General features: G+C 47.7%; 1 protein-coding gene across 3 annotated transcripts; it reads right to left on the bottom strand.

The window, feature by feature from the left end:
* Positions 1–371: 371 nt before the first annotated feature.
* Positions 372–19,639, bottom strand: rexo1 (REX1, RNA exonuclease 1 homolog). Of its 3 annotated transcripts, none has more exons than XM_056603435.1 (17): positions 17,370–19,639; positions 16,167–17,071; positions 14,199–16,006; positions 13,203–13,307; positions 12,132–12,522; positions 11,776–11,921; positions 10,117–10,254; positions 9,870–9,993; positions 9,451–9,576; positions 9,226–9,366; positions 5,297–5,410; positions 3,540–3,613; positions 3,269–3,379; positions 2,890–3,005; positions 2,419–2,557; positions 1,262–1,382; positions 372–468 (listed from the first exon to the last, which is right to left on the bottom strand). In XM_056603435.1, exons 2-17 carry the CDS (start codon positions 16,354–16,356, stop codon positions 380–382), a joined length of 3,933 nt encoding a protein of 1,310 aa, XP_056459410.1. In that variant the 5' UTR covers positions 16,357–17,071; positions 17,370–19,639; the 3' UTR covers positions 372–379. The 3 variants fall into 3 exon arrangements, with proteins under 3 accessions (XP_056459410.1, XP_056459408.1, XP_056459409.1); XM_056603433.1 differs by having other exon boundaries at positions 16,167–17,425; positions 18,176–19,639; XM_056603434.1 differs by having other exon boundaries at positions 16,167–17,422; positions 18,176–19,639.
* Between the last annotated feature and the right edge of the window lie 320 nt (positions 19,640–19,959).

Raw genomic sequence — 19,959 nt, 5'->3', positions numbered from 1 at the left:
GTGGGTCCCAGCAGCCTGTGGGTCCCAGTAGCCTGTGGGTCCCAGTAGCATGTGGGTCTCAGTAGCCTGTGGGTCCCAGTAGCATGTGGGTCCCAGTAGCCTGTGGGTCCCAGCAGCCTGTGGGTCCCAGTAGCTGTGGGTCCCAGCAGCCTGTGGGTCCCAGTAGCCTGTGGGTCCCAGTAGCTGTGGGTCCCAGCAGCTGTGGGTCCCAGCAGCTGTGTGTCCCAGCAGCCTGTGTGTCCCAGCAGCCTGTGGGTCCCAGCAGCCTGTGGGTCCCAGCAGCTGTGGGTCCCAGTAGCCTGTGGGTCCCAGCAGCCTGTGGGTCCCAGCAGCTGTGTGTCCCAGCAGCTGAGTGGTGCGGTCCCGGTGGTGTTGGAGGTCATCTCTTGACCTTTGCGTCCTCCTTCAGCTTCCAGAACATCAGCTGCATGCAGGCGCTGGCGTCTTCGCTGGAGTCGTGGCCATCCACTGGGAACACGAGCACACAAACAGTCACGATCCCAGCAGCGCAGTGGACCAATGGGGATGGAGATACAGCTCACTGGGTGTGAAGCAGCGCAGTGGACCAATGGGGATTTAGATACAGCTCACTGGGTGTGAAGCAGCGCAGTGGACCAATGGGGATGGAGATACAGCTCACTGGGTGTGAAGCATGAGGGGATAAGCACACAGAAGGCCTCTACACACTCAATGTGTTGGGCCATGACAACCAGTAGGCTCTGCCCAGTGCCATGACAACCAGTAGGCTCTGCCCAGTGCCATGACAACCAGTAGGCTCTGCCCAGTGCCAATATAACAAGTAGGCTCTGCCCAGTGCCACTATAACCAGTAGGCTCTGCCCAGTGCCACTATAACCAGTAGGCTCCGCCCAGTGCCACTATAACCAGTAGGCTCTGCCCAGTGCCACTATAACCAGTAGGCTCCGCCCAGTGCCACTGTAACCAGTAGGCTCTGCCCAGTGCCACTATAACCAGTAGGCTCTGCCCAGTGCCACTGTAACCAGTAGGCTCTGCCCAGTGCCACTGTAACCAGTAGGCTCTGCCCAGTGCCACTATAACCAGTAGGCTCCGCCCAGTGCCACTGTAACCAGTAGGCTCTGCCCAGTACCACTATAACCAGTAGGCTCTGCCCAGTGCCACTGTAACCAGTAGGCTCTGCCCAGTGCCACTGTAACCAGTAGGCTCTGCCCAGTGCCACTGTAACCAGTAGGCTCCGCCCAGTGCCACTGTAACCAGTAGGCTCTGCCCAGTACCCATCTCACCGTTGTCCTGGATGATGCGCTTCAGGTGGTCGGCCATCAGGTTCCTGAGGGCGCGTTTGTAGGGCAGGCCGATGCGGTGAGGGAACACAATGGAGGTGTCAATCACTGTGCTGTGGATGACCTGGAAGAGACAGAGACCATTATTCACTCTAAGAGAGACAGAGACAGAGAGACAGAGAGACAGAGAGACAGAGACAGAGACAGAGAGACAGAGAGACAGACAGAGACAGAGAGAGAGAGACAGAGAGACAGAGACAGAGACAGAGACAGAGACAGAGACAGAGAGACAGACAGAGACAGAGAGAGAGAGAGACAGAGACCATTATTTACTCTGAGAGAGACAGAGACAGAGAGACAGAGACAGAGACAGAGACAGAGAGAGAGAACATTATCTACTCAGAGAGAGACAGAGACCATTATTTACTCTGAGAGAGAGACAGCGAGAGAGAGAGACAGAGACAGAGACAGAGAGCGACAGAGAGAGACAGAGACAGAGAGAGACAGACAGAGACAGAGAGACAGAGACAGAGAGACAGAGACAGAGAGACAGAGACAGAGACAGAGACAGAGACAGAGACAGACAGAGAGAGACAGAGACAGACAGAGACAGAGACAGAGAGAGACAGACAGAGAGACAGAGACAGACAGAGAGAGACAGAGACAGAGAGAGACAGAGACAGAGACAGAGACAGAGACAGAGAGAGACAGACAGAGAGACAGAGACAGAGAGAGAGAGAGAGAGAGAGAGAGAGAGACAGAAACAGAGAGAGACAGAGACAGAGACAGAGACAGAGACAGAGACAGAGACAGAGACAGAGACAGAGACAGAGAGACAAAGACAGAGAGAGACAGAGACAGAGACAGAGACAGAGACAGAGACAGAGACAGAGAGAGAGGCCATCGTTTGCTGAGTAGGTCCGGACCGAGCTGTGCCCCTTGGGCAGCCAGCCACCACATCCTCCAGGCTAACACATTGCCACCATCGACCAGCCTTCATCAGTTACCCACATTGCCCTCCCTCCCTTTCATGATTGCTCTAGTATCTATATGCTCTATCTATATACTATATCTATATCCTATGTCAGAGAGGGGTCCTGAGAGTCTGTGTGACAGAGGGAAGCCCTTTGGTACAGAGGCAGGTAGAAGGTGCTGAGTACCTTGAGTGCCAGCAGGTCGCTCTCCAGGCTGTGGCCCAGGAGGATGGACTCAGCGCTGAACATGCTGAGCAGCACCGCCTGCACGTCCCTCAGAGTGATGGTGGTGTTGTCCAGGTCCTCCTCCGTCACCCCAGAGAACCTACGCCGTGACACAGAGCTGTTCAGAGCGCCTGACGGAGCCTCAGACAGAGCCTCAGTCTGAGGCTCTGTCTGAGGCTCAGACTGAGGCTCAGACTGAGGCTCAGTCTGAGGCTCTGTCTGAGGCTCTGTCTGAGGCTCAGACAGAGCCTCAGACAGAGCCTCAGTCTGAGGCTCTGTCTGAGGCTCTGTCTGAGGCTCAGGGCGGTTCCAGTGTCCTAGGTTAGGGTTAGGGTAAGCCTCACCCTAGGGTTAGGTTAGGGTTAACCCTAGGGTTAGGGTTAAGCCTAACCCTAGGGTTAACCCTAACCTAGAGGCTTGCAGTGGTCTCACCTCGTGTTGTAATCCACTACTTTGCTCTCGGGTTTGACGAAGGTGTCGTAGATGACCTTCAGCTCTGCGTTGACCACTGTCACGCGGGTCAGCTCCAGACCCTGCTTGGTGTAGCACTGATGGAAGGAAGCAGAACCAATCAGAGCAGCAGGAGGAAGGGAGGGAGGGACCCTCACAGGGCAGGCGCCAAAGAGCCCGAGGAGCAGCTCCATCCAATCCATCATTTGAGTTTCCACTTCATTCTGGCCTGCATCACGGCACTTCAATTCCCAGCATGCACTGCAGACCACTTCTCACACGCTGGGCCGCACGCCGCCACTACGAGGGAGGCTGGGGGCCGGCCGCTCAGAGGTCGGGGGGGTCAGGGGGGTCAGCTCACCATTTCACAGTCGAGGGCATAGACCCCTCCGTCGCCATCGGGTGGGAGAGCCTTACTGAAGGTCTTGACGTAGCCCTCCACCGACTCCTTACGGCCATCCTGCACATGTTGCTGTGGGGGGGATACGTCAGACAGTGACCAAACCTTAGCGAGAGCACTGCCCCCTGGTGGGCTGGTCTATAATAGCATGGTGAGATATGTATCCAGACACAGACAGACTCCTCCCTCTGCCGTGTCCGCAGGGAGCCCAGGACCAGGAGGGGGTTCTCACCTTGGACACCTGGCAGCCCGGAGTGCCCACGGGTCCCGAGCAGCAGTTGTAGTTGGTCTCCCAGCCCCCGGCCCCTGGGAGAAGAGGGAGGGAGGGGGGGAGGTGGGGGAGGGGGGGGGGGGGGGGGGGGGGGGGGGGGGGAGGGAGGGGGGGGAGGGGGGGAGGGAGGGGGGAGAGCAGGATGAGGGGCGGACCAGCGGTCGTCACAACAACAACACAGTACAGCCTCGCAACGATCAAAGACCACGCGGGGGTTAGTGCAGAGCGAAGGACGAAACCAAACACAAATCAACCTTTAAGCCGCCCGAACAATAAACATGCGCCTAAAATGGATAAATAATCTAAAAGGGATAGCTGTGATATTTCACCCACTATTTGAAGGTAGTTATTTATCATAATATCAGAATGTGTTTCAGCTCCAGCCCCTCCACTTCTTCCCCAAACCCAGGGTCTTAGCCACAAACTGTTATTCCAATACGTCTCAAAGATAATAAGTTATTAGTCATTTAGTGAGCCTCGATATGGCCAGGGGTAAGGGTTTGAAAAAAGGGCTGTTCCTGATGTCGTCCTATCACAGTGGAGCGCTGTTCCTAATGTCGTCCTATCACAGTGGAGGAGGGCTGTTCCTGATGTCGTCCTATCACAGTGGAGCGCTGTTCCTAATGTCGTCCTATCACAGTGGAGGAGGGCTGTTCCTAATGTCGTCCTACCACAGTGGAGGGATGTTCCTAATGTCGTCCTATCACAGTGGAGGAGGGCTGTTCCTGATGTCGTCCTATCACAGTGGAGCGCTGTTCCTAATGTCGTCCTATCACAGTGGAGGAGGGCTGTTCCTGATGTCGTCCTATCACAGTGGAGGGCTGTTCCTAATGTCGTCCTATCACAGTGGAGGGCTGTTCCTAATGTCGTCCTATCACAGTGGAGGAGGGCTGTTCCTAATGTCGTCCTATCACAGTGGAGGGATGTTCCTAATGTCGTCCTATCACAGTGGAGGAGGGCTGTTCCTAATGTCGTCCTATCACAGTGGAGGGCTGTTCCTAATGTCGTCCTATCACAGTGGAGGAGGGCTGTTCCTAATGTCGTCCTATCACAGTGGAGGAGGGCTGTTCCTAATGTCGTCCTATCACAGTGGAGGAGGGCTGTTCCTAATGTCGTCCTATCACAGTGGAGGGCTGTTCCTAATGTCGTCCTATCACAGTGGAGGAGGGCTGTTCCTAATGTCGTCCTATCACAGTGGAGGAGGGCTGTTCCTAATGTCGTCCTATCACAGTGGAGGAGGGGCTGTTCCTAATGTCGTCCTATCACAGTGGAGGGCTGTTCCTAATGTCGTCCTATCACAGTGGAGGAGGGCTGTTCCTAATGTCGTCCTATCACAGTGCAGGGCTGTTCCTAATGTCGTCCTATCACAGTGGAGGAGGGCTGTTCCTAATGTCGTCCTATCACAGTGGAGGAGGGCTGTTCCTAATGTCGTCCTATCACAGTGGAGGAGGGCTGTTCCTAATGTCGTCCTATCACAGTGGAGGAGGGCTGTTCCTAATGTCGTCCTATCACAGTGGTTCTCAGAGCAGTAAGCTTCGAGCAGCTAAGGGATCTGGTCTGATGGGTGGTTAGGGTTAGGGGCAGTATGCTACGTCTGGTATTTGGAGCACTTGTTAATTCCCTGTAAACAGGAACAGCGGCGGACAGAAAGTGGCCAATAAGAGCCAGATGTTGGGGTAAGATAACCCTAACTAGGGTTAGTTAGGGGGTCAACCTACCTTTGTTCCTCCTCAAGCGACCCCAGTGGTGGTTACACTCTTCTCTGCGCACACAGCTGCCTTTCACGTTGACCTTGTACTCCGCCCCACAGCGACAGCAGGTCTTTGAGAACGCTGGAACAGTTAGTGGACAAAGTGGAAGATCAGACCACAAGCAGCGACCGCTGAGTGACGAGGAGGAACGTCTCGTACTCAGAGGGACTGGAACAGTTAGTGGACAAAGTGGAAGATCAGACCACAAGCAGCGGCCGCTGAGTGACGAGGAGGAACGTCTCGTACTCAGAGGGACTGGAACAGTTAGTGGACAAAGTGGAAGATCAGACCACAAGCAGCGACCGCTGAGTGACGAGGAGGAACGTCTCGTACTCAGAGGGACTGCAGTCGCATGTCTCGCTTGTTAAGCCCATAAAAGGAATATTGGTGAATATGCTGTGGTCACTCTTTTTCCATTGACCAAGTTCAAAAGGAAAACTGTTATATTTGTTTTTAAAAATTATTTTTATTTGATTTAAAGACTTTGGTGCTTCATATTTAGTCAAAGGAACAAAATGGCATCTGAGCGTTCACAATGGGGGGGTATTTGTGACATGGCTTGTTCCATTTAATGTTCCTGTAATTGTGATGACTGGGAGATGAATGGGACAATAAAAAAAAATGTACACTAACTCTACATTATTACTAACCCTAACTCTACATTATTACTAACCCTAACTCTACATTATTACTAACCCTAACTCTACATCATTACTAACCCTAACTCTACATCATTACTAACCCTAACTCTACATTATTACTAACCCTAACTCTACATTATTACTTACCCTAACTTTACATTATTACTAACCCTAACTCTACATTATTACTAACCCTAACTCTACATTATTACTAACCCTAACTCTACATTATTACTAACCCTAACTCTACATTATTACTAACCCTAACTCTACATTATTACTAACCCTAACTCTACATTACTAACCCTAACCCTAACTCTACATTATTACTAACCCTAGCTCTACATTATTACTAACCCTAACTCTACATTATTACTTACCCTAACTCTACATTATTACTAACCCTAAATCTACATTATTACCAGCCTAACCCTAACTCTACATTATTACTAACCCTAACTCTACATTATTACTAACCCTAACTCTACATTATTACTAACCCTAACTCTACATTATTACTAACCCTAACTCTACATTATTACTAACCCTAACTCTACATTATTACTAACCCTAACTCTACATTATTACTAACCCTAACTCTACATTATTACTAACCCTAACTCTACATTATTACTAACCCTAACTCTACATTATTACTAACCCTAACTCTACATTATTACTAACCCTAACTCTACATTATTACTAACCCTAACTCTACATTATTACTAACCCTAACTCTACATTATTACTAACCCTAACTCTACATTATTACTAACCCTAACTCTACATTATTACTACCCTAACTCTACATATTACTAACCCTAACTCTACATTATTACTAACCTAACTCTACATTATTACTAACCCTAACTCTACATTAATACGAACCCTAACTCTACATTATTACTAACCCTAACTCTACATTATTACTAACCCTAACTCTACATCATTACTAACCCTAACTCTACATTATTACTAACCCTAACTCTACATTATTACTAACCCTAACTCTACATTATTACTAACCCTAACTCTACATTATTACTAACCCTAACTCTACATTATTACTAACCCTAACTCTACATTATTACTAACCCTAACTCTACATTATTACTTACCCTAACTCTACATTATTACTAACCCTAACTCTACATTATTACTTACCCTAACTCTACATTATTACTAACCCTAAATCTACATTATTAACCAGCCCTAACCCTAACTCTACATTATTACTAACCCTAACTCTACATTATTACTAACCCTAACTCTACATTATTACTACCCTAACTCTACATCATTACTAACCCTAACTCTACATTATTACTAACCCTACTCTACATCATTACTAACCCTAACTCTACATCATTACTAACCTAACTCTACATCATTACTAACCCTAACTCTACATTATTACTAACCCTAACTCTACATTATTACTAACCCTAACTCTACATTATTACTAACCCTAACTCTACATTATTACTAACCCTAACTCTACATTATTACTAACCCTAACTCTACATTATTACTAACCCTAACTCTACATTATTACTAACCCTAACTCTACATTATTACTAACCCTAACTCTACATTATTACTAACCCTAACTCTACATTATTACTAACCCTAACTCTACATTATTACTAACCCTAACTCTACCTTATTACTAACCCTAACTCTACATATTACTACCCTAACTCTACATTATTACTAACCCTAACTCTACCTTATTACTAACCCTAACTCTACATTATTACTAACCCTAACTCTACATTATTACTAACCCTAACTCTACATTATTACTAACCCTAACTCTACATTATTACTAACCCTAACTCTACATTATTACTAACCCTAACTCTACATTAATACGAACCCTAACTCTACATTATTACTAACCCTAACTCTACATTATTACTAACCCTAACTCTACATCATTACTAACCCTAACTCTACATTATTACTAACCCTAACTCTACATTATTACGAACCCTAACTCTACATTATTACTAACCCTAACTCTACATTATTACTAACCCTAACTCTACATTATTACTAACCCTAACTCTACATTATTACTAACCCTAACTCTACATTATTACTTACCCTAACTCTACATTATTACTAACCCTAACTCTACATTATTACTTACCCTAACTCTACATTATTACTAACCCTAAATCTACATTATTACCAGCCCTAACCCTAACTCTACATTATTACTAACCCTAACTCTACATTATTACTAACCCTAACTCTACATTATTACTAACCCTAACTCTACATCATTACTAACCCTAACTCTACATTATTACTAACCCTAACTCTACATCATTACTAACCCTAACTCTACATCATTACTAACCCTAACTCTACATTATTACTAACCCTAACTCTACATTATTACTAACCCTAACTCTACATTATTACTAACCCTAAATCTACATTATTACTAACCCTAACTCTACATTATTACTAACCCTAACTCTACATTATTACTAACCCTAACTCTGCATCATTACTAACCCTAACTCTACATTATTACTAACCCTAACTCTACATTATTACTAACCCTAACTCTACATTATTACTAACCCTAACTCTACATTATTACTAACCCTAACTCTACATTATTACTTACCCTAACTCTACATTATTACTAACCCTAACACTACATTATTACTAACCCCAACTCTACATTATTACTAACCCTAACTCTACATTATTACTAACCCTAACTCTACATTATTACTAACCCTAACTCTACATTATTACTAACCCTAACTCTACATTATTACTAACCCTAACTCTACATTATTACTAACCATAACTCTGCATCATTACTAACCCTAACTCTACATTATTACTAACCCTAACTCTACATCATTACTAACCCTAACTCTACATTATTACTAACCCTAACCCTAACTCTGCATCATTACTAACCCTAACTCTGCAGCATTACTAACCCTAACTCTACACTATTCCCAGCCCTAACCCTAGATCATTACTAACCCTAACTCTACATTATTACTAACCCTAACCCTAGATCATTACTAACCCTAACTCTACACTATTCCCAGCCCTAACCCTAACTCTGCATCATTACTAACCCTAACTCTACACTATTCCCAGCCCTAACCCTAGATCATTACTAGCCCTAACTCTACACTATTCCCAGCCCTAACCCTAACTCTGCATCATTACTAGCCCTAACTCTACACTATTCCCAGCCCTAACCGCACTCCTCACCGTCCGCCAGGGCCTTCCTCTCCGGCTGGTTGTGGATCACAGCCCTCCCCGAGGACTCAGCGCTGGCTCGGGGGTAGCCGTGCTCCTGCAGCTGCTCCTCCGTCATCAGGTAGGCCTTCAGCTTCCTGTACAACGCCGCCCCTACGGCAGAACCCGCACATCCCACATCAGACACCGCCTCTGGTCCCAGAGGGGACATTCAGACAGGACGTCCTGGGAGCTCACCGCAGGGCTGCTCCTCGCTCTGCCTGCCCGTCCTGTTGAGGGTGAAGCTGGTGGTGGCAGCCATCCGCCCGCCAAGCACCTCCTCATGGGTCATGGTCCTACGGTGAGCAGCAGAGCCCACCGCCTCTGTAGAGGAGCCCACACACACACACACACACACCACACACACACACACACACACACACACACACACACACACACACACACACACACACACACACACACACACACACACACACACACACACACACACACACACACGTTAGCTTCTGATGCTCAGAACACATCGAAAGGACAGACCTCATCCAAGAGTCATGGGAGGAGAGACCTCTGAAATGGGGGACGGGGGGACGGACGTAGTGGGCTGGTTGGGAGGGGGGGTGGAGGGGATGTACTGGTTGGGAGGGGGGTTCACGTACTGGGGGGCGGGGCCGGGGGGGCTCCGCTCTTGCCACGGAGCTTCTTCAGCGTGTTGACGGCTACGTTGAGGTAGATGTTCTTACTGCTGCTCCGATCGTAGACGACCTTCTCCTCGTCCAGCGCCTGAAACAGCACACCACTGGTTGTTCGTGTTGTTTGCACGTACAGATATGCTGCTTGGATAACAATTCTTTATCGTCCTTTAATAATGGACATCAAACGTCAAATTAAACTGAAAGTGCGTACCATGTGGAAGGCCGCTTCCTCCGAGGGGCAGAACTTGACACATTCATCGATGAAGATGTGGAGGTAGCGCTGCCGGACGTTGGTCGGCACCTTGGCCCCGAACTCTGTGGGGATGACTGGCCTCTTCAGGGAGGAGCTCTGAGACCGGAGATCAACAAGGTCTGACCGTTAGAGCTACACAACATAGAGCTACACAACATAGAGCAACAAGGTCTGACCGTTAGAGCTACACAACATAGAGCAACAAGGTCTGACCGTTAGAGCTACACAACATAGAGCAACAAGGTCTGACCGTTAGAGCTACACCACATAGAGCAACAAGGTCTGACTGTTAGAGCTACACAACATAGAGCTACACAACATAGAGCAACAAGGTCCGACTGTTAGAGCTACACAACATAGAGCAACCAGGTCTGACCGTTAGAGCTACACAACATAGAGCAACAAGGTCTGACTGTTAGAGCTACACAACATAGAGCTACACAACATAGAGCAACAAGGTCTGACCGTTAGAGCTACACAACATAGAGCTGCACAACATAGAGCAACAATGTCTGACTATTAGAGCTACACAACATAGAGCAACAAGGTCTGACTGTTAAAGCTACACAACATAGAGCAGCACAACATAGAGCAACACGGTCTGAATATGTTAGAGATACACAACATAGAGCTACACAACATAGAGCAACAAGGTTTGACTGTTATAGCTACACAACATAGAGCAGCAAAACATAGCAACACGGTCTGAATGTGTTAGAGCTACACAACATAGAGCAGCAAGGTCTGAACGTCTTGACAAGAGAATTATCTTGTCAACTCAGGGCCAATGAAAAACCAGCAATATGTCAACAGAGAGTAATATTGTAGGTGTGTGTTGCTACCTTCATGGTGGGGGTGTGTTGCTACCTTCATGGTGGGGGTGTGTTGGTACCTTCATGGTGGGGGTGTGTTGCTACCTTCATGGTGGGGGTGTGTTGCTACCTTCATGGTGGGGGTGTGTTGCTACCTTCATGGTGGGGGTGTGTTGCTACCTTCATGGTGGGGGTGTGTTGCTACCTTCATGGTGGGGGTGTGTTGGTACCTTCATGGTGGGGGTGTGTTGCTACCTTCATGGTGGGGGTGTGTTGGTACCTTCATGGTGGGGGTGTGTTGGTACCTTCATGGTGGGGGTGTGTTGGTACCTTCATGGTGGGGGTGTGTTGCTACCTTCATGGTGGGGGTGTGTTGGTACCTTCATGGTGGGGGTGTGTTGCTACCTTCATGGTGGGGGTGTGTTGCTACCTTCATGGTGGGGGTGTGTTGGAACCTTCATGGTGGGGGTGTGTTGGTACCTTCATGGTGGGGGTGTGTTGGTACCTTCATGGTGGGGGTGTGTTGGTACCTTCATGGTGGGGGTGTGTTGGTACCTTCATGGTGGGGGTGTGTTGCTACCTTCATGGTGGGGGTGTGTTGGAACCTTCATGGTGGGGGTGTGTTGGTACCTTCATGGTGGGGGTGTGTTGGTACCTTCATGGTGGGGGTGTGTTGGTACCTTCATGGTGGGGGTGTGTTGGTACCTTCATGGTGGGGGTGTGTTGCTACCTTCATGGTGGGGGTGTGTTGCTACCTTCATGGTGGGGGTGTGTTGCTACATTCATGGTGGGGGTGTGTTGCTACCTTCATGGTGGGGGTGTGTGCCAGTCTCTTCTGCACCACGGTGGAGGTGGTCTTGGACAGGATGCCGGCAGACGTCTGAGCCCGGACAGACAGGTGGGCCGGGAGGGTTCTGTTGGGCGACAGAACGCGACTGGCAGCTGGCTCCACTGAGAACACAGACCAATACAAAAGAACCACCGCATGACAATCAATGAAAGACAGAACACCGTTCTACCTGCAGCGGAGGTCCACCACTTCAACACGCTGTACGCTGTTCAGCGGTGAGCCGTGGTTCAGTGACTGAGCCTCCTGAAGCTAGGCCTAGGCTTAGGTTTAGGGTTAGGGTTAGGGTTAGGGATGGTGACTGGAAGACGTACCGGTTTGGGAGGAGGAGGGCCCAGGCAGGCTGGGACGGTGAGCCACCCTCTTCCTCTCGCCGGCCAAGCTGGAGCTCGGGGGGGCTAAGGGGGTCCTGGCTCCGGGGGTCCTGGCTCCGGGGGTCCTGACTCCGGGGGTCCTGACTCCGGGGGTCCTGACTCCGGGGGTCCTGACTCCGGGGGTCTTGACAGGTGTGCTCCTGACGGCGGCGGCCAGCTGCTCTGCCTGCTGCTGGGCCAGCTGCTCTGCCTGCTGCTGGGCCAGCTGCTCTGCCTGCTGCTGGGCCAGCTGCTCTGCCTGCTGCTGGGCCATCTGCAGCCTCTGGTAGCAGATCTCCTGAGCCGTGGGCCTCCGGGACGGCCGCACGGGCGCCCTCAGCGCCCCCTCGACCTGGGGGACCCCGCCACACGGTTCAATGAGCACTGGGGTCAGCCCTAACCCTAACCCTAACCCTAACCCTAACCCTAACCCTAACCCTAACCCTAAGCCTAAGCCTAAACCTAACCCTAACTCTAACCCTAAGCATAACCCAGGCTCCCGGCCATTATGCCTGAAACATGATGCCCTTAACTGGACACAAGACATCATCAGAATGTTAAGAAGGGCAATCACTGAATTAGAAATGAATGCTGTGGTCTTTCCATGAAAACATTGTCGAATTGATAAATATTCACTTTACAATAAGGGGGAAAAAAAATACCTTTGACATCAAAGCAGTTAATGCAGTAACAAGCATTAACTAGCAATTACTTGATAGTTGACTTATGGTAATTTACTATTGGTTGTTTACTAATGGTGTTGATGTTTACTACGGTATTAATCTTTACATCATTAGGTAGGGTTAGATTTAACCTTAAAAACAATCAATTAAAACTTCTTTGCTACAATTAAGGACCTGGATTCTTCAGGTCGGACTGAAAAGCTGAGGATGATTTCAACGTATTCTACGTACCATTTGAGTGAAAATCAAATAGTCACCAAGTATTTGGTTCCAATACAAATTACAAGGGCATTCCTAATAAATGCCTCGATGGATAAGTGACATCTGGAAGTATTAATATCCTGCTCACGCTTCCTTGGACAGCAAAATGGGAAACCCTCTTCCTCTGCCCGGGGAAGAGGCCGGTTAAAGGGCTCTCGCTGCCCTCCTCCTCCTCTTCAGAATCTCGGCATGGCTAGGAGAAAAAGGGCATGTTCAACTATTACTACAGGACACTGAAGGTTGTCCAAACATTATCCAACATCAGAATAAAGACGTCTTTTTCAATGGGGGGGGGAATGAAAAACAATACCGGATATGAAACTGAAGGCTAATAGAGTGAAACTCCAGTGAAAAGTGTAGTTTATGTTCCCTCTTGGTTTACAGGAAGAGTTGGTGAATAGGTTACAACAGGTGGGAGGTTTGATTTAATGACAGTGATTTTGATATGGTGTCCCAAGTTGTCATTCCTACTAATTTAAATCACATAATGACAAGGGAGTCATTAGCAGCCAATTGATTGGAACAATATTGTTTGTCAGAGCCTACATTACATTATATTAGGTTGTTATGAAAACTGGAGATTTGTTTAATTAGATTGCTGTTGAAACATTACATCTATGTTATGGATAATTTAGACATCTGTTCTAAACATTTATGTACAACATTTATGCAATACAGGTTGCAATGTTTTGAATTTCACCACCATTCAAAATTTTGCCTTTTGCGTACACTTGAAATCCTGGAAATAAATTTAGATTGTATATTATGATAGATTTTCAGAATAAGTTTTGGGTTTTATTATTTACTTTTCGGGTGGCCTGGCCTGCAGTCAAGGTCAGTAAATACTTTTACCAGAAAAAAAATAAAGAAAAGTCTCAATCATTAACCCCAATGAAGTGTATTTTTATTCTTTATTGTTTCCTGACTCATCATAAAGCGCTACCTTCCTGTGTTGCAGCTAGTGGATGGGAGGAGGTATAGCCCTAACAGCAACAGGATGTAACTCTAAACACCAACAGGACGATACAGAGCTTTTTGTCAGCCCATTCTGTGCCACTGCAAAGTAGAAAGAAAATGTCAATACCTGTTTAGCCTGCCTTCCCTTGTCTTCTTTCTTGACGTCTTTGGATTCGTTGAAGATCCTTAAACACTCCTCCATCGGATCAGAGTCGAAGTCCAAGTCCCCTTGGAAAAGCGACAAGTCCACCCCACAGAAGTCCATCTCGGCCTGGCCGTCCTCCATGCTCAGGCCCTCCTCCTCCTCCTCTGACGAAGGGGCCTTCAGCGGCTGCATGAGCACACGCCGTCTCTTCAACGCGTCCGCAGACTTCCTCACCAGCACCTCGCCCTGCTCCTCCCCGTCCTCATCGGACTCGTCTGCGCCCGCCCCGTCGGGGCTCTCGTCTCCAAACAGGTCTGCGTGGCTCAGGCTGGGAGCTCGCCGTTTCTCCTTCACCTTTCCGGCCTCCGGGGCGTTGCTTTGGTGCCTCACCTTACTGTGGTCAGAGCCCGTCTTACCGTGGCTGCTGTTGGAAGTGCTTTTGCTGCTGGTATTGGAACTGTTTTTACTGTTCTTTCTCACGTCGTTCACCCTCTTGCTGCTCTCGTGTTTTCCGTTGTTATGCTGGTGGTCCTTGTGCTTGTCAGACACCTTGGCCTTCTTGCTCTCCTCCACACCGTTCTCACGGCCCTTGGCTCGCTCTTTACTTGAGTCCCCCTGGAGCCTCTCCACAGCCTTACTCCTCCCCACGTCTCTCTTCTCCTCTTGGAGTTCTCTGGCTACTTTAGGACTTGCCTCCTTCCCCTTCCTCTTGTCCTCTCTCTTCCTTGAACTTTGGCCGTCCTTCTTCACACACTCATTGCTCGATTTGTTCGCCGAGCTCTTCTCCTTCCTGCCGTTATCGCTGCTGCTCACTTTACCGCCGACCGCCTTCATCGTCTTTTCTCCTTTCAAAGTCTTTTCAGATTTGCAGGTTTTGCTGTGACTGGGTTTGGCTGGCAGCCTCTCCTTCTCTGCGTCCGTCGGGGGCCGGGACTCGCACCCCTCTGGGTCCAGGGGGGTCTGCTCCTTGGCCCCCTCTCTGCCCCTCTGCGGGAGAGGCTCCGGCCCCTTGGCGGGGTCCCTCCTCCCCGCCGCCGCTGCACTGCCCTCCCTCCTCTTGAGGCGGTGGAGAGAGGTGGGCCGGTACTCTGTTCCAGAGCTCTCCTCGTCGGTATCTGAACACGTGTACTTCTGTGTGTCTGCGCTCCGGGGGCAGGGCCTCTTGGCGGTCGGCACATACTCCTTGTCTGTGGACGGCCGCCTTGCTTTGGCTGACGCTCTGTTCTCTTTTATACTCTCTTCCTTTTTGTGCTTGCCAGCAATTCTTGCAGAGTAGTTTGAGAGCGGGTCATATTCCATATCTGTCGTTGGCTTGGAGTTATCCAGAGTGTACTTCCCCTTGGACGAAGCGCTGCTTGAATACGTAGGGGTGGGGAGGGAGGGGAACCGTGTGGCCTGTGTGCGTGGGGAAGGTTTCCTCTTGGACGTGGGAACATACTCCATGGAGTTGGCCCCCTTAACGTCCACATCCAGGGTGTATTTGCTACAGCTGGGGGTCGGGTTGTACTCTGATGAGGTCATCTGATAACTCCCAGGGTCATAGGCCAGATGGGAGGTCACTGCTTTGGGAATGGGCTTTTTAACAGCTTCCACTGTGGACAGGCTTCTGTTGGATGTGGGCTCATACTCGTCGTCACCCATCCGAGAAAGTTTCCTCTTCTCTCGCTCAACTTCATTCTGGACCTCCTTGATGGCCTGGTTGACCAGCTCCAGGGCCCCGCTGAGGTCCTCCCCATCCTGCGGCTCTTTGTGTGACACCACCTCCGGGTTGAACGGGTCATACGCTTGATCTACACAAACATAAATGAACAGGTTTTAAAGCCAGGACGTCAACGCAACGCATTACAAGCAAAGTGACACCATTGTTCAGGTCGTGGAAACGGAACATAGAGAACAGCATAAAGAGGCTTTAAAAGGTTTTTACGAACACACAACGGTGACCGTGTGCACCTTTGAGCTTGGAGTCCGGTACTCTCTGCTTCCTACTGTCGACGGCAGCGCCGTGAGATGCGCGTCTCTGCCGGCTGTGTCTGAAGTGACAGTAAGGTCTGTTGCACCCTTGTCTGTCGGCCTGGAGCTCGGTGGAGTCCGAGTAAAACGGGCACTCGAGGCCTCGGAAGAACCCGGTGGATCTCAGCATGATGTCGGAACGCCTTTGTCATCCACGCATGTCCCCGTTCAGCCTCGTCTCCTCTTCCTTTAGGATGAAGAACATCGGACAGCAGAACAATAACAAGGTCCCTCCAGCGCCATGTTGGATGGTCGGGGAGATGTGTCGCGAGACGCCCCACGTGTCGCACTCGTCTACGTCATTATGAATTGACACGCCTCCCACTGCGCGCGCAGACATTGCCCTCTTACGGCTAGGCTAAGCTAAGATTACAACTGGTCACTTGATAGTAGTTAAGCAGATACTAGTAACGCATATTATGGACCTTTTTAGTCAACGGTTTATCTTCATGAGGCGCTGGTTTATCGTCACTAAATGCCAGCCTTGCGGTAATAAGTGTATGGGGTTTATTCTTAAGTCACAATTGGTCGTGAGCTTATTCATTAGGCGATGCCAGTCCACGTTGGTTAACCGCGTTAACCTTTAGCGGCTACAATGTAAACCCTGAAGAACGAGGCAGAGGGTCAACAGTTTATTTCACAGGTATCCGCAGCAAGCTTCCAGTCCCACTGGGGAAGAGATCTGGAAGTAGGTCACAGAACGAAACATGGGCTTTAGAACGACTCCAGACGGACTGCGCCAGACAGAGAGACGGCTCCAGGGAGACCCTCACGATGTGCTGCCCCTCGGGGATCCGACCACGGGCCTTCAGGGCTGCGGAGCTGACGGCCGAGGCCAGGGTTCACTAGTGGCAGATTAGTCAACAATTAAGCAGTCCCAAAAACTGTCAAAAAGATAAACAAATATTAACTTGAAAAGTTGGTTATGCTGTCTTAAACATAAACTTTCCGTGTAGCTAGGAATTTAGCTAAAATCACCGAACAAACACCCATGCTGTTATCCATTCATGTTTTTCTAAAGCAGTTTGTTATGAGGATGTAACAGTTGGCCAGTCAGTATAGTGCAGGTTTCAACTATTTCCTGCATGTAAAGCCTTGAAATTAAAGCCTTTCATTTTTGAAACATTGAGAATAATGACCTACCTTCAGCAGTTCAGCCGAACCCCCCAAAGTGAAACGAGCCGCGCTTATGTTCACTGCTAAACATGTGATGCAATTAGCAAGCACCAATGAGAAATTACCATCAATCAAACCTTTAAGAAGTTCCATAGATTGCTTTCAAGGCTTCTCTTTTTAATTTAGCAAGATAAGTCAATTGCAAATAAAGATTCTTCATAAATTGAGCAAAATGTGGATAATGATTGAAAAATAAAATCCTTTAAAAGTTGCTAACCTTCCTGCCATAGGATAATTTCAGAAATCAAATCCTACACTATTATCAGCATATGGACTGTAGAGATTCAAGTAATTAAGTAGACCTAATGTTTATTTTGAAACTCAACAGTTACCCCACTACTACTCCTCCACTGTCAGCCCAACCACCAGACTTCAGCTGGTGCCCAAAAGTTTATGTTCTGCACCTTTATAGCTCGGCCATTGTCACCTTGCTTTGTTCTCCTATGGAGCATTTAACTTGTTTTTTATGAACATTAAGTGAGAGTTGAATAGTTGAGTGTATTCGTTCTCAACGGCTAAGTAACGCCATGGATTCCATGAGCCTGTCCACTAATGTAATTGTTCCACCTGTGTTTATTTGTTATTTCGGGAATCCCCTAAAATGACCAAATATAAAAGTTGATTGATTGACACTTTTAACCCTTCTCCTAACCCTTCTCTTTTAGCACTCTTTAATGAATAGGGCCTAAACGGAAGGATGTACAGAATGACTCATTCATTTAAAAACAGTGCAATTATTATCAACTAAATAATGCAGCGTAAAAGTAGCCTACCTTAAGGTCATCATCCAAGTTGAGATAGAAAATAAATAAAGATAAAATATCAAAACTCACGCATTGATTATAAATGGCACTTTAATTCGTATTGCTTTGAAATGTTTTCTGGTCTAGCCCAGTGAGAAACTGGTATAACAAAACCGCCTCTGATCACTCGCTTCCTCTTCTGCGGGCGTCTTCAAGTTCTCGCGTAGCAGACGAGCAACGCCAGGACCAGGCAAGTTGGCTCATCCACATTGTTTGTTCACACACGTACAGAAGATGAAACGATTATGAATGATAGGAAACCCAGTACTTTAACCAAGATGTATGAAAACAAGCAAAAACATGTATTCAGAAAAACGGACTCAAATTCAGGAACTCAGAATTCTGCTCAGGGCTGGTCGGAATGATAAAAAACAGTTAAACTATATTCATCCCAAACCTGGGAATTTCACTTTGTACAGCATCACAGAAGTCAAAACTAGAGTGAAATAGTAGGCTAATTAAGTGATCAAAAAACTATATTTAATAAAAAATTATAATGGTGATAAAAACTACAACTGCAATGAAAGCTCAGATATCAATTATTATCCGTGGTGACTGTTCTATAGTGAACAATGCCACTGTTAGCAGTAGAAACTAGAACTCGAGATGTAGCCTACATTCTCTGTAGCCTACAAAGGACGAACTTTTAGGAGACTCGGAAATCAGTAGTTATGAAATAACTGCCTATGCATGTTCGAGAATCCCACACTGTCTACTCTGAGTAGGATACTTGTATAAGCGATGGGACCCACAGAACAACACAGCACTTCAATCAGTCAGTTTCATTTGTATCAATAATACTCATAAATAATTATTCCCTTTTCTAGTGAAGAATGTCCGCCTGTCCTTGCTTTCCCACAGAGTTCTCAGATCCATCTCAATGACGTTTTGAACATCGTGATGTTCGGCTGCAATTCCTTGTCCCGTCCCTAGAGATCAGGATAGAGCCCTTGATAGAAGCGGTGTTCTTTTATGAGTTTGTCAAAGAGTTTGTTGCTGTAACATAAAGCAATATTCTCCTTGAAGGGTCCGTGAACAAAGTAAAAGTAAATAGCTAACTTTACACAGATATTAAAGCCAACCGCTTTGTACACTTTGGGTCCGTTATCTTTCCGTAAATCGACAGCTGTTCCTTTTTCTATTTTCCCTTCCAAGGCAAAATGTAAATGACTATATCCTAATGTTTTCTTTCAGGATAAAATACCAACACACGCACACAAACGCAAACTTGAAGCGGGGAGCTTCCAGGAGCCTCTGGTGTGTTCACAATCTTTCCCAGAAGGCCTACAGGGCAGGTGGTTAGGGCCGTGTGGCCCTGAGCCCTAGCGGCTGAAGCAATATTGACTCTCCCAGTCCTGGACTTCGTCCACTGACGTCTCCTGAACGTCAGTGAGAGTCTCACCCCGTGGCGCCGTCCAAAGGATCACATGAGGCTCAGGGTAGGCGGCGCGTTCACCGCCGCTCCGCTTCACACACCTTTATACCTTTTAAATAGGAGTCACGTCAGGACCACACACTGCCGGTCTCACACCAGCAACCCCGGGGGGACGTCCACTGCAATTCTTACAGCTTTGCTACACTTGCAGTATTCATGTATCAATTTGTTGTATCACATAATTTGATAATGGTGTTATTTAAGTTGGAAGTCCTTTAGCTTTGGAGGCTCAGATAATTGATCATTCCAATGTCAATGACACATTTATCCTAAACAAATACATTGTATAATAATGTATGAATTGCATTTAATGATCTTT

This window comes from Gadus chalcogrammus, chromosome 12 (genome assembly GCF_026213295.1).
Source record: "Gadus chalcogrammus isolate NIFS_2021 chromosome 12, NIFS_Gcha_1.0, whole genome shotgun sequence".
Taxonomy (NCBI): Eukaryota; Metazoa; Chordata; class Actinopteri; order Gadiformes; family Gadidae; genus Gadus; species Gadus chalcogrammus.
This window is presented reverse-complemented; position numbering and strand designations above follow the sequence as displayed.

What these genes read in the sequence shown, in the direction of transcription:
- rexo1 (XM_056603435.1), bottom strand. Translation starts at nt 16,356, where the DNA reads ATGCTGAGATCCACCGGGTTCTTCCGAGGCCTCGAGTGCCCGTTTTAC. An exon ending in CACACACCCCCACCATGAAG is followed by an intron (nt 10,255 to 11,775) that starts GTAGCAACACAC and finishes CTCCGGTCTCAG; the next exon opens with AGCTCCTCCCTGAAGAGGCC. An exon ending in GCGCATCATCCAGGACAACG is followed by an intron (nt 469 to 1,261) that starts GTGAGATGGGTA and finishes TCGTGTTCCCAG; the next exon opens with TGGATGGCCACGACTCCAGC.